General features: G+C 30.7%; 1 protein-coding gene across 4 annotated transcripts in view; it reads left to right on the forward strand.

The window, feature by feature from the left end:
* NELL2 (neural EGFL like 2) overlaps positions 1–14,182 on the forward strand; it is a 128,297-nt gene that overhangs the window by 67,949 nt on the left and 46,166 nt on the right. For 3 of the 4 annotated variants that reach the window (XM_074269457.1, XM_074269456.1, XM_074269458.1), the window contains exon 13: positions 11,238–11,366. The exons of the other annotated variant lie outside the window; for it this stretch is intronic. In XM_074269457.1, the coding sequence (XP_074125558.1) occupies positions 11,238–11,366 (129 nt within the window). The remainder of the gene's footprint in view (positions 1–11,237; positions 11,367–14,182) is intronic. 4 annotated transcript variants of the gene reach the window in all.

The following is a 14,182-nucleotide window of genomic DNA, read 5'->3' on the forward strand; positions in this document are numbered from 1 at the left end:
TCTGTTAAACTCAAATCTAATCTTAACCTACCACTCAAGAAAGAGCATATTAGACATGGTTCTTTTCAACAATGACGTGATTCAGGCCAATTCCAGTAGACTTGTGGTGGAAAAAACCATTTGCATCCAGAAGGAGGACCTTGGGGACTGGATGTGGATCATAACATAGTACTTTCACCTTTTTTGTTGTTGTTTGCTTGCTTTTTGTTTTCTTTCTCATTTTTTCCTTTTTAATCTGATTTTTCTTGTGTAGCTTGGCAATTGTGTAAACATGTATAGAAGAATTATACATGTTGAACATATATTAGGCTGCTTGCTTCTGGGGAGGTTTTGGGAGAAGGGAGGAAGAAAAATTTGGAACACAAGGTTTTTCAAAGGTAAATTTTGAAAGCCATCTTTGCATGTATTTTGAAAATAAAAAATTATCATTTTTTTAAAAGAGCATATCAATGAATAGGCTATGAAGCTAAAAACCTAGAAAACTAACAAGCGAAAAAAACCTAAACAGAAAACCTGAAAAATCAAAAGATTGATTAACATTATTGAAAACAAAGAAAAATGAATTAATAAGTAACATAGGAGCAATTTTAAAGAAAAGAAACAATAACATAAGTAGCTATTAGTGAACTTTGTTTTAAAATTAATCAGATTACCAATATCAAAAATGAAAAAGTTGATTTTACAATAAAAAATCATTAAGAGCTACTTCATTGAGCTATTTTGCTGAATTCCAACCTTGTAAAACTGATATCCTAAATAAAAATGGATGAGTATTTACAATAATATAAACTGTCCAGATTAACTGTGAATAGATAACTCTGTCTTAGAAAAATAAATCAAACAAGTCAGAAATGAACTCCCAAGAAAAAAATCCCTAGTTCTAAACAGATTTACAAGTAAATTGTAGCAAACATTTAAACAACAATTAATGATAATTATGATGATTTGTGTAATTAATTATATTTGTATCAAAATACTTCTAATTAGCGTGTAATAATCCCAATACTACATAAACTTTTTTGAAAATTAAGCTAAAAAAATTTTACCAATTTCCTTCTATGACAAAAATGTGGTCACATAGAATGCTCTTCTTAAGGAAAAAAAACCACAAGAAAGCATAGATATAGATGGAGTTTTCCTTAAAATGTTAAATAATGTTTATCTAAAACAAAGAGTTGTTATGAACAGATCTTTGCAATAAGATCAGTGATAAATTAAGATTTTCCATTATCATGTTATTATTCAAAATAGAAATGCTAACTATATCTATAAGAAAAATAAATTGAAGAAATAAATATGGGCAAAGAGGAAACAGAATTATCAGTTATTGCAGATGTTTTGATTATTTACTTACAAAACTCTAGAGTTAACTCAAAACTAATTAAAATAATTAACAACTTCATTGAAGTTGCACTATACAAATCCAACCCACATAAATAATTAGCATTTCTGCATTTTATCAGCAAAATCTAGTAGAAAGAGATAGAAAGAAAAATTCTATTTAAAATAACAAGAGAAAGGGTAAAATATTTAGTTCACTTGATAAAACACAAGAGAAGTTATATGATCACAATTATAAACCACTCTTTGCACATAAAAAGCAGAGCTAAATAATAATAGAAATATTATTTGCTCATTGGTAGACTGAGTACCATAAATAAAATTAACAGTATTACCTATATTAACTTATTAGGTGCCTAAACAATCAAACTATCAAAGGATTTTAAAAAAGACATAAAAAGGGAAAATTCATCAGGAGCTGTAAAAAGTCAAGAATATCAAGGGAATTAGGTTTTTTTTGTTTTTTGTTTTTTGTTTTTTTTAAATCAGAAGGAACAGAGCCTGACAGCACCATATGTCAAATCATAACACCTAGTTATAATAAAGGCAGTTTGGTAGGGGGTAAGAAAAATAGAAGTTTGTCAGTGAAACAATTTGAGTACACAATGTGCAAAGCAAATTAATTCAGTAGCCTAGTATTAGAGAAATCCAAATATTCCAGTTGTTAGGTCAAAACTTTTGGGAAAACGAGAATGTAGTCTAACAGGAACTAACTAACAACAAATATATCACAACATATATTAAAACAATCTCCACATGGATGCATGGTTTAAACTAAAGATCACATAAAGAAATTAAAACATGGAAAAAATACCTGTTAAGTCTATAGCTATATTTGAACAAATAAGAGAGAAGTTCATAGGCATTTAAATGGACAATTTTGATCATGTAAAATTAAAGAAATAGTTTTCATATAGCAAAAACAATGCAACTAAAATTGGGAGTGGCAAATTGAAGAAAAGTCTTCATTGGAAGTTTTTCTGATGGGGATTTAATTTCTAAGATAAATAGGGGGTTCTAATGGGGATTTAATTTCTAAGATAAAATAAATAGTCATTCCCCAATTGATAAATGTTCAATGGACATAAGAAGGTTATTTTCAAAGGAAAAAGAAAACCTTCAAAGGAAGTTATCATTAGCCATATCAAAAAGAAGTTCTAAGTCACTAGGGAAAGAAATTAAAAACAACTTTGAGGTACCACCTCATACTCATAAGACTGATTATTTAACTATATAATAAAAATGACTGAGCTAATTTACAGTTTCAAAGCTATACTAATATACCACTTGTAAGATGGTTTATTAGTTTAGTTCAGCATTTTCCAGTTATGTCTGACTCTTCATAATGCCATGTGGGGTTTTCTTGGAAGATACTGGAGTGGTTGCACTTAACTTCTCCTGCTGCTATTATAAATGAAGAACTGAGGCAAATAGGATTAAATAATTTGTCTAGGGTCACATAGCTAGTAAGTGTCTGAGGTCAGATTCGAACTCAGGAAGGTGAGTCTTCCTGATTCTAAGTCCAGTGTTCTTTCCACTGTGCCAGTTAACCGCCTGAGATGATTTATAAAGCTAGATTTAAAAAAAAATGATGGAGCAGCTAGGTGGTACAGTGGATAAAGCACCAGCCCTGAAGTCAGGAGGACCTGAGTTCAAATTTGACCTCAAATACTTAACACTTTCTAGCTATGTGACTCTGGGCAAATTCATTTAACCTCAATTGCCTCAGCAAAAATAAAATTCATTTGTGGAATTGAAAGAGCTAGAACTAGTTAAAAAAAAAGGGGGGGTGGAAATGAAGAAGATGAGAACTTATGAAATATCAGTCATCAAAACCATTTGGAACTAGATAAAAGATAGAGAAGTAGACCAATGAAACAGAAAATGAAACTCAGTTTTTATAAATCCCTTTTTGGTTTTAAAAAAGTATTGCAGTAAAAACTTGAAGGCATTCTAGAAGAAACTAGGATTTGATCCACATATTACATCATATTCTCCAATAAATTCAAAATGAATAAGTTGCCTGCATATTAAAATTATATCATTAAAAGTGAGAAGAAAAGCCAATCATATCTTTCATTGCTGAGAGAAGGGCATAAATTCTGAAACAAACAATAAATAGAGGCAAATTATGCAGAGTGAAATAAACTATAAATAAAATTGACCATATTAAGAATGATTTAAAAAAAGAACAAAATCATGATTATTAAGAAATAAAGAAAATACTCTTTGTAAGAAACAAAATTCATTCCAGCTAAATACACTTGTTATATTAAAACATAGAAATAAACATAGCTTTTCTTAAAGTGATAAATAGTATTCATTCAAAACCAAGAGCTAGCATGATCTTTAATGGGGATAACTTAATATTTTTCCAATAAGCCACAAAACAAATATGTCTATTATCCCCTTACTATTTAATATGTGCCACACATTCCACTTGAAGCTAAAACAAGAAAATTAGGAAAGAATAAACATAGACAAAAAGGAAACAAAATTATTGTTTGCAGATGATACGATGGTCTCCTAAGAGAACTATAGAAAATCAACTTAAAACTAATTGAAACAATCAACCACTTTAATAAACTAGCAGAATATAAATCAAACCCACAGAAATCATTCACATTTCTGGACATTACCAAAACAATCCAGTAAAAAGAGACATAGATATAAATTTCATCTACAATAATTGCACTTTAAAATGCTTGGGAGTTTACCTGGTAAGAGATATATAAGCACTGTATGATTACAATTACAAAATATTCTTTATGCAAATAAAGGCAGAGCTAAATAATTGGAGAAATATTAATTATTCATGAATGAACTGAGCCAACAAGGTAAAACTAATGACACTACTATTTATTCAGTACTATATAATCAAACTGCCAAAGGATTACTTTATTGGGATATAAAAAAATAATGAAATTCATCTGGAGGAACAATCTCTATAGAATAACAAGCAAATTAATTTTAAATGGTGAGAAGGAAGGAAGCCTAGTTTAACTATACAAAGCCATAATAGTTTTTAAAAATCTGGTGGTAAATAAGAAATAGAGTTTGATCAGTGGAACAGATTAGATTCACAACATACAGATGTAAATGAACCAAATTGTCTAGTATTTGAAAAACCAAAGATCCAAGACATTTGGGCAAGAATTGACTATTTGAAAAAACCTGTTAGGAGAATTGGAAAGCAATCTGGCAGAAACTGTCTGTACAAACATCTCATACCATATGCCAAGAGAAGCTCCAAATAAGTGCAATTTAAACACATCACAAACGACGTAAGGGAGCAAGAAAGAAATTACCTATTAAATCTATTAATAGTGGAAAAGCTCATAACCAAACAAAAGATTGAGAGTTACAAGAGGCAAAATGGACAATTTTGATCGCATAAAAAATTTTAAAAGCTTTTGCACAAATAAAACCAATGCAGCTAAATTAAAAGAGGAAAGGGAAATTGGCGGGGAGGGGGTGGGGTAACTTTGCAGCAAATTTCTCCTTGGTCTAATTTCTGAGATATATAGAGAACTGATTCAAATTTATCAGATTAAGACATTCTCTGATCAATAGACAAAAGATATGAAGAAGCTGTTTTTTGGAAGAAGAAATCTATTCTACTAATAGCCCTATCAAAAAATTCCTGTGTCACTAATGATTGGAAAAATACACCCATCAGATTAGCAAACATAACACACAGAAATGACAAATGCTAGAGGGATTGCTGGAGAAATGAACACTATTGCAATGTCAATAGAATTGTGAACTAGTCTAACCATTCTAGAAAACAATTTTTATACATGCTCCAAAAGTTTTTACAGTTTGGAAACTTTTGACCTAGAAATACTTCTATTTACATTTGATATCTATGTACCAAAAAGATCAAAGAAAACATCATATATAAATATATATATATGATATATGAAGAGGGTAATTTATAAAACTCTATAAATTGTATGTGTTAATGCAAAGTGAAATGAATAGATCCTAGATAACAATTTATATATTATTAATATTATAAATATAGTTGGTGGCTGTTGTCCTTCATGCTCAAAGAGGATCAAAAAGATACCATTATACCAGAGTCAAGATATTTAATTATGGCTGATCAGACCAATATTATATCAGGAAGTTTGTACCACAGACTGGGCACAAATAATCCACACAAACATTAGTAGGGGGGGATTTCTTTAAGAGTGTGCCTCTTATGTTCCTTTTGAGTTACTGTAATTCTGTTTTGCTCCTTCTTTGATACATATACACAAAAACATACATATGTATGTGTATACATATATATACATATATATGACATAACTCCTTCTTTGATTCAAACATTCTATGCTGAATAGTTCTGTGTCAGTGTCTCCCATGTCTCACAATCAATTATAAAGTTCTTCAAAAAGAGACCTTGAGTGTATAGCTTCTTCTAACCTCTGTGTGAGCATTTGCCTTGCTTGAGCTCTCCATGAATAGTCTTTTACACAAGTATATGTTTATCATTTGAACAATATAGCAATTACCTGATATATATATTCTCTGCAGTAGACCTTAAATGCTTGGCAGTTCACCTTGAGAAAGGACCTCAGTATCTGGTACTGTTTCTTCTTTTTTTTAATTTAATTTTATTTTTTTGCTGAGGCAGTTGGGGCTAAGAGACTTGCCCAAGGTCACACAGCCATGAAGTGTTAAGTATCTGAGACCAGATTTGAACTCAGGTCCTCTTGTATGGTACTTTTTCTTGTCAGGTGATCTTCAGATTCTTTCTAAGATAATTCAAATGGAGACAAATCCATTTTCTGGAATGGCACTGGTATGCTATCCAGGTTTCACAGTAATGCAGCAATGAAGTCAATACAACAGTTCTGTAGTCCTTTAGTTTGGTAGGCATCCTAATAGCTTTTCTTTCCTACTTTATTTTGGAGTCTCCAAAACAATCAACTAGCTCTAACAATGTGTGCATTCAAAATTTCTCCAACTGCTGTAGCCAATGGTTCCACATATGTATGGTGTAGTGCTATTGAGTAGAGACTCTGTGTTTTCTGTGAGTTAATTATTAGACCAGAATTTGCATAAGGGGCAGAGAATTAATCCATACTTTGTGGCTCTCAGCCTCAGAGGCTTCATTGAATACACACTTATTTGCAAACAAAACTTGTAGAGCATAGTCTTAGTTTGTAGCCTTTTTAAGTTAAATAATTTCCCTAAAGTATGGTATCTGATCTTGATGCCATTTTTGTCCTCATTGAAAATTTCTGATACTGCCAAAAACATCATGCTAAAATCACAGAAGCAACCTCATATCCCTGCACCACTCTGTTGGTGACAGGGAAAGCATGAGAGCGTCATCCATTATCCAGAACTTAGGCGAGCATACTATTGTGGAACTGGCATACAATTCTGATCAACTTTCCAGGCAACCAAATTTTGCCATAATCTTCCATTATAAAGGCAATTAACACTGACAGACTTTGTAAATCTGATCAACGTGGTAACTAACCACAATTCCAAAGAATTCATGTTACTGTCCACCTCCAGAGAGAGAAGTGATTACTTCAGAATAGAGATTAGAGTTTCTTCTTTTTTTGAATATGGAAAATGTGAGAATTTGTTTTACTTGACTATACATATTTGTAGGTGTTGATTTTTTTCTGCTTTTACCATAAATAGTGGAGAGAGTGGTGGAAGGGGAAAAAGTTATAACTAGAAATAAAATTGAATTTGGAAAAATAAATTAACTATATCATACTTTTTATATACTCTTTAATATATAATACAAAATGAATTAAGTAATTTAAATAACATTTAATTTTGTAGAGAGAACCTAAGAATTTTAGGACATAAATAGCAATAACATAATGGAAGCTTTTAATTTTTTGCATTTCTATGATTTCATTGGTATAGAGAATTTTGGAAGAAGAAATTCCCTTTAATAATGTATATGTGCACTTTCTTTGCAATTTATAATCTTAGTTAGGTTATTATCTAGGGTGCTAAAAATGAAAGTGATTTGCCTAGAGATGCATACATTTTTCAGAGGTAGAACTTTGATCAAGACTCTTCTGATTCCAAGACAGGATCTTCATAGATATATATAATAATGTTCATATTTTGTTTTCCTTCCCTTATATTAGAGATGTCATTGAGGTACATATTGGAAGGAGATATATATTTTTAAAATCTCATTAATAAAACTTTTATGGATCCATATATGTTAGTATAAATAGAATAAAAGTGATAGGAAGAATTATGTAAGTGCACATCAAAGAGAATTTTTAATAAACATTTGGTGGGTATGAGAATGTAGATACCAAGAGAGAGTATGTTAAAATATGATTTTTCACAAAACAAGCTTGCTACATATGATGAAAGTGCTAATATACATACAAATTAACATAATACAAAATAGAATATCCCAAAGATCTGTTATAACTTTAAAAAATTCAAATCTTATGGAGACAAGCATATTGTTTTTTACTGTCTGCCAGTCTATATTTAATTTTTGGATTCTTTGAATTTTAAAATTAAATTACATCTACATATAACCAAAATAATTAGTGGATTTACTGTCTATTCATTGACTTGGGAGAATTTGGTGCCAAAGCAGTTTGCTATGACATTTATCCAGAAGAACAGCGAAAATGGGAACAAAGATTTTACTTGTCCATATGGAAGGTGAGACAAATATTCTAAAACACATGAAAATTGCACTCTGTGCTGCACTATTCTAAGCACTTTACAATTATTATCTCAATTGATCCTCACAACTAGATGATGTTATTATCACTTTATAGATGAGGAAACTGAGGCAAACATAGATTAAGGGTCACACAGCTAGTAAGTGTCTGAAACTGAGGTAAATTTAGAATCTTCCTGATTCCAGGACTGGCACTAAATCAAAAAACAATGTATTCTCCATAAGAGCCAGATTGGAAATTGAGGGAATATTCAAAAATTGGGGAATGGCTGAATAAGTTGTGATGTATGATTATGATGAAATCCTATTATACACAATGAACAAATGGTTTTAGAAAAACCTGGGAAGTCTGATTCTTTGTGACCCCATCTGAGGTTTTCTTGACAAAGATACAGTAGTGACTTGCCATTTCCTTTTTTCAGTTTATTTTACAGATGAGGAAACTGAGACAAACAGGGTGAGTGAGTAAACAAACAGCTAGCTAGTGAGTATTTGAGCTAGTAAATATTTAAATTCCTGACTCCTGTGTTTTATCTATTGTACCACCGAGCAGCCAAAATCTGGGCTATATGTCAAACACTGGTCTCACAAGTAACAGGTAAGGATACTCACCACTATAACAATAAGGATGGTAACTTCCAATATTGCATACAAAAAGTGCTAATAGAGTCAAAGTATTTTGCTTATCAACATAGATGAATCAATCAACCTACATTTATTAGGATAATCAATTTGCAATTTTGAGGATCTCAATTTTTAAACTAAGTTTTCTGTTTTATAGTATTATTAATTGGGAAATCAGAGGAATTTTAGAAGACATTTAATTAAACATATTTACAGATGAAGAAACTGAGACCTAGGAAAATTGAATATCAGAAATAGAGAAGTCATAAATGAAAGAATCAGGATTCAAACCAATAACTTATTCAAACCTACTCTCAAAATTTCAGATCCAATGTTCTTTCCATTTCATATGCAGTCACCTTAGTTAAATCACTTTACTCTGAGCTTCACTTTTCCTTCACTTTTATCATACATGAATCATATTAGCATTAGTAACCGTAAAACCATGCTTAAAACTACACACAAGATAATGTGGAAGTGTGTGAATAATATATAATCATTTTACTTCCATTAAAAGCTCTCTAGTTTATATATTATAATTTAATAACTTAGAATGATCACTAAACAATTGATTCAGAAGAAAGAGATTCTGAGAAATTTTATGTGGTGGATATGATGATTTATAAATTCTTCTAGTTTTATTTTATATCAAAACAAATCTGGTGCTTCTAGGTGGTTCGGTGTCTAGAACATTGGTTCTAGAATCAGGAAGATCTCAATTTATATTTGATCTAGACACTATCTCTGTGACCACAGACAACTCATTTAACCCTGATTGACTCTTTAAAAAATAAATAAAGAGACCTAAAATTTGTTAAGTTTTGATTAGTCACACAATTTTGGTCTTCACACAAATATAGTTGAATCTAACAATGGGAAAATTATCAATTATTCATGTGTAAGCTGAGCCAATAAAATAAAAATAACAATTCTACCTACATAAGTTTACTTATTTAGTGTCATACAACCAAACTCCCCAAAATAATTTGATAAAGCTAGAAAAAAATCTAAAAGAACAAAAGATTAAGAATATCAAGGAAATCAATGAAAGAAAATTTTTAAAATGTGGTCTAGCTATAGTGGATCTTAAGCTATATTATAAAGTGGTAATCAAAACTTTCTTACACTATCAAAGAAATAGATGCTGCTGCATCAGTGAATAGATTATGTAATAAAGGAAAGTAGTAAATGACCATAATAATCCAGTTTTTTATAAACCCAAAAACCCCAGCTTCTGGGACAAGAACTGATTATTTGACAAAAACTGCTGAGAAAACTGGAAAACAGGGTAGCAAAAACTAAGTTAGGCCAACATCTTACACCATATACTAAGATAAGGACAAAATGGTTACATGATTTAGACATAAAGGGTGATACCAAAAGCAAATTAGGAGAGCATGGAATAGTTTACCTTATAATCAAAAAAGATATAGCCATTAAAATATAAATGAATAATTTCAATTTTATATATTTTTAAATGTTTGCCAACAAAATCAATACAGTTAAAATTAGAAGAAAAGCAGAAACCTAAGGGAAAAATTTTGCAGCCAATGTCTTTGATAAATGCCTTATTTCTCTTTCTCTCTCTCTCTCTCTCTCTCTCTCTCTCTCTCTCTCTCTCTCTCTCTCTCTCTCTCTCTCTCTCATCTCTCTCTTTGAGGCTGGGGTTAAGCCCAGGGTCACACATCTAGGAAATGTTAAGTGTCTGAGACCAGATTTGAACTCAGCTGGTGCTCTATCCACTGCGCCACCTAGCTGCCCAATGCCCTATTTCTCAAATAGATAGAGAACTGATTCACATTCATCAGAATACAAGTAATTCCCCCAATTGATAAATGATCAAAGGAATAAAAAGGCAGTTTTTAAAGGAAGAAATTCAAACTATTTATAGTCACATAAAAATCAGAAAAATGTAAATTAAAACAGTTCTGAGGTACCACATCACATTCATCAAATTGACTAATATGACAAAAAGAAAAAACAAAATGACAAATATTGGAGGACATGTGGGGAAACACTAATGCACTGTTGGTGGAGTTGTGAATCAATCCAAACATTCTGTAGAGCAATTTCAAACTATCCCCACGGGGCTATAAAACTGTGCATACTCTCTGATCCAACAATACTACTCTTCCTCACAAAGAGATGAAAGAAGGGGGAAAAGAACCTATTTGCATAAATATATTTTAGCAGCTCTTTTTATAGTGGCAAAGAATTGAAAATTGAGGGGATATCCAGTCTAACAGAAATATGCCATGCAAAATTGAATAATGTGACCACTTGACAGAATTCTTTCATGCATTAATAATAGGATTGGGCTAAAGACATCTACTAATTCTTTTTTTCAGAAAAGGCAAAGAAAATATTTCAACTAAAACCTTGCAGGAAAAATAATTTGAGTTGGAAATAAAGTAGAATGTTTTGGCATTGAGTTCAATGATATTGAAGTAAGCAATCTCTTTCTTTTAGGTAAGAATAGCAGTGAAGGAAAAATCAAAGGAAAAAAAATAAAGAAAGCACAAAATAGGAAACATTTGATTTTCTGAAATTTATCTGAAGTCATTTAATTTTTCTATAGGTCATGATTTTTGCTCTGTGAAACATAATTGTATGGAGAATTCAGTCTGTCAGAATCTAAATGACAGGGCAGTATGTATTTGTCAAGATGGTTTTCGGGCCCTTCGAGAGGATAATGCTTACTGTGAAGGTAATCCTTTTTTTTCTCCAAGTTATCAAAAGTTTTGTCTTTTATAATTGCTTCAGTAAACATTTTGTTAAAATAATATTTCTTACCAATTAATATGAGAAGTATTTGATTTGTTTCCCATGATTTAAAAATGATATCATCTTTAATATTAAAGTCAGGTATTTATTTACAATATATTATGGAATATGATGTAAAGTGTTAGTCTAAGACTTATTTCTGTGAGGCTAGTTTTGAAATTTCCCAATAGTTTTTATCAAATAAGCAGTTTTTTCATAGGTAATTAATGTTTTCTACTTCATCAAACACTGGACTGTTGAATTCTGCTATCTATAAATGCCCCTTTTCTAGTCTGTTTTATTGATCTAGCTTTCTATCCTTTAACCAACATCAGGTGGTTTTGATAATGCTTTGTAATCTAGCTTGAAATCTGGAATTCATATTCCTTCTTCATGAAAACTTCTTTTCATTATTACCCTTCATGTTTTAGATCTCTTGTTTTTCCAGATTAGTTTTGTTTTGATATTATCAAGTTCTATCAAGTTTTCTCTTATTAATTTGGTTGATGGAATATAAAAAGCATAAATTGATTTTGGTAACTTTATCAACTTTTTCATATTGGCACAGTCTAATTATGAGCAATACCCATCCTTACCTTATTTTAAATTTCCGTAGGAGCACTTTTTCTAGTAAATTTATTTATTTTAAAAATGCATTACTTTATGAATCATGTTGGGAGAGAAAAGTCAGAGCAAAATGGAAAAATCATGGGAGAGATTTAAAAAAAAAAACAGAAAAAGAAATGAACATAACATGTGTTGATTTTTATTCAGTCTTCTTAGTTCTTTTTCTAGATGCAGATGACATTTTCTGTTCAAAGTCTATTGGGATTGCTTTGGATTACTGAATTGCTAAGAACTAGTTTTTCAGAGTTGATCATTGCACATTCTTGCTGTTATTGTGTACAATGTATTCCTGGTTCTGCTTGTGTTGCTCATTATCAGTTCATGTAAATCTTTCCAGGATTTTCTAAAATCAGCTAGTTCATCATTTTTATATGACAATAATATTCCATTATGTTCATGTACCACAACATGTTCAGCCATTCCCCAAGTGATCAACGTCTACTCATTTTCCAATTCTTTGCTACCACAAAAAGAGCCGCTACAAACACTTTTGCACATGTGGGTCTTTTTCCTTTATGATTTCCTTGGGATACAGAGTCAATAATGGCACTGCTGGGTCAAAGGGTATGCATTGTTTTGTAGCTTTTTGGACATAGTTCCAAATTGCTCTGCAGAATGGTTGGATTAGTTCTCAATTCTACCAACAATGCATTAGTGTCCCAGTTTTCCTACATCCCTTCCAAAATTTATAATTCTCTTTTCCTGTCATCTAAGCTAATCTTAGAGATGTATAATGTACTTCAAATTTGTCTTAATTTTTATTTCTCTAATTAATAATGATTTAGAGCATTTTTTCATATGGATTTTAATTTCTTTGTCTGAAAATTATTCATATCCTTTGACTATTTATCAATTGGAGAATGGCTTGTACTCTTACAAAGCTGAGTCAGTTTTCTTTATATTTTTAGAAATAAAGTCTTTATCAGAATCCATGTATGTAAAATCCCCCCTACCCAGTTTTCTACGTCCCTTCTAGTCTTGATTGCAATTGTTTTTGTTTGTATAAACATTTTTTAATTTAATATAATCAAAATTATCCATTTTGCATTTTATAATGTTTTCTAGTTCTTCTTTGGACATAAATTCCTTCCTTTTATAACAGCTCTGAGAGGTAGACTATCACTTGTTCTCTTAATTTGCTTATACTATCCTTTCTGTCTAGGTCATGAACCGATTTCAATTCTATCTTGGTTAAAGTGTTTCATGTTTGTCAATGCCTAGGTTCTACCATACTATTTTCTAGTTTTCCCAGCAATTTTTGTCAAATAGTGAGTTCTTATCCCAGATGCTGGAATCTTTGAGTTTATCAAAGACTAGATTACTATAGTTATTGATGGTTGTGTTTTGCAAGTCTAACCAATTCCACTGATCAACTACTCTATTTCTTAGACAGTACCAAATAATTTTGATGACCATTCCTTTGTAATATAATTTTAGGTATGATACAGCTAGGCCACATTCATTTGCATTTTTCAACAATTTCCTTGAAATTCTTGACTTTTTGTTATTCCAGATGAACTTTGTTATTTTTTCTAATTCATTTAAATAATTTCTTGGCAGTTTGTTGTGGCACTGAATGAATAGATTAATTTAAGTAGAATTGTTGTTTGAATTATATTAGCTTGGCCTACTCATAAGCATTTAATATTCTTCCAATTGTTTAGATCTCATTTTATTTGTGTGAAAAGTGCTTTGTAATTGTGTTCATGTAGTTCCTGACTTTGCCTTGGCAGGTAAGTTTCCAAATATTTTATATTATTTGCAGTTATTTTAAATGGGATTTTTTTTCTTACTATTCTTGCTGCTGGACTTTGTTAGTAACGTGTAGAAGTGGCAATGATTTATGTAGATTTATTTTGTATCTTGCAACTTTGCTAAAGTTGTGAATTGTTTCTAATAGCTTTTTAGTTAATTTTCTAGGATTTTCTAAGTATACCATTATATCATTTGCAAAGAGTAATAATTTTATTTCCTCATTACCTATTCTAGTTCCTTTAATTTTTTTTTGTTTTCTTATTGCCAAGCTAATATCTAAAATACAATATTTAATAGTAATGGTAATAATGGGCAACCTTGTTTCACTAAGATCTTATTGGGAATGCTTTTAGTTTGTCCCCTTTACATATGATGCTT

Source organism: Sminthopsis crassicaudata, chromosome 5 (assembly GCF_048593235.1).
Source record: "Sminthopsis crassicaudata isolate SCR6 chromosome 5, ASM4859323v1, whole genome shotgun sequence".
Classification (NCBI taxonomy): domain Eukaryota; kingdom Metazoa; phylum Chordata; class Mammalia; order Dasyuromorphia; family Dasyuridae; genus Sminthopsis; species Sminthopsis crassicaudata.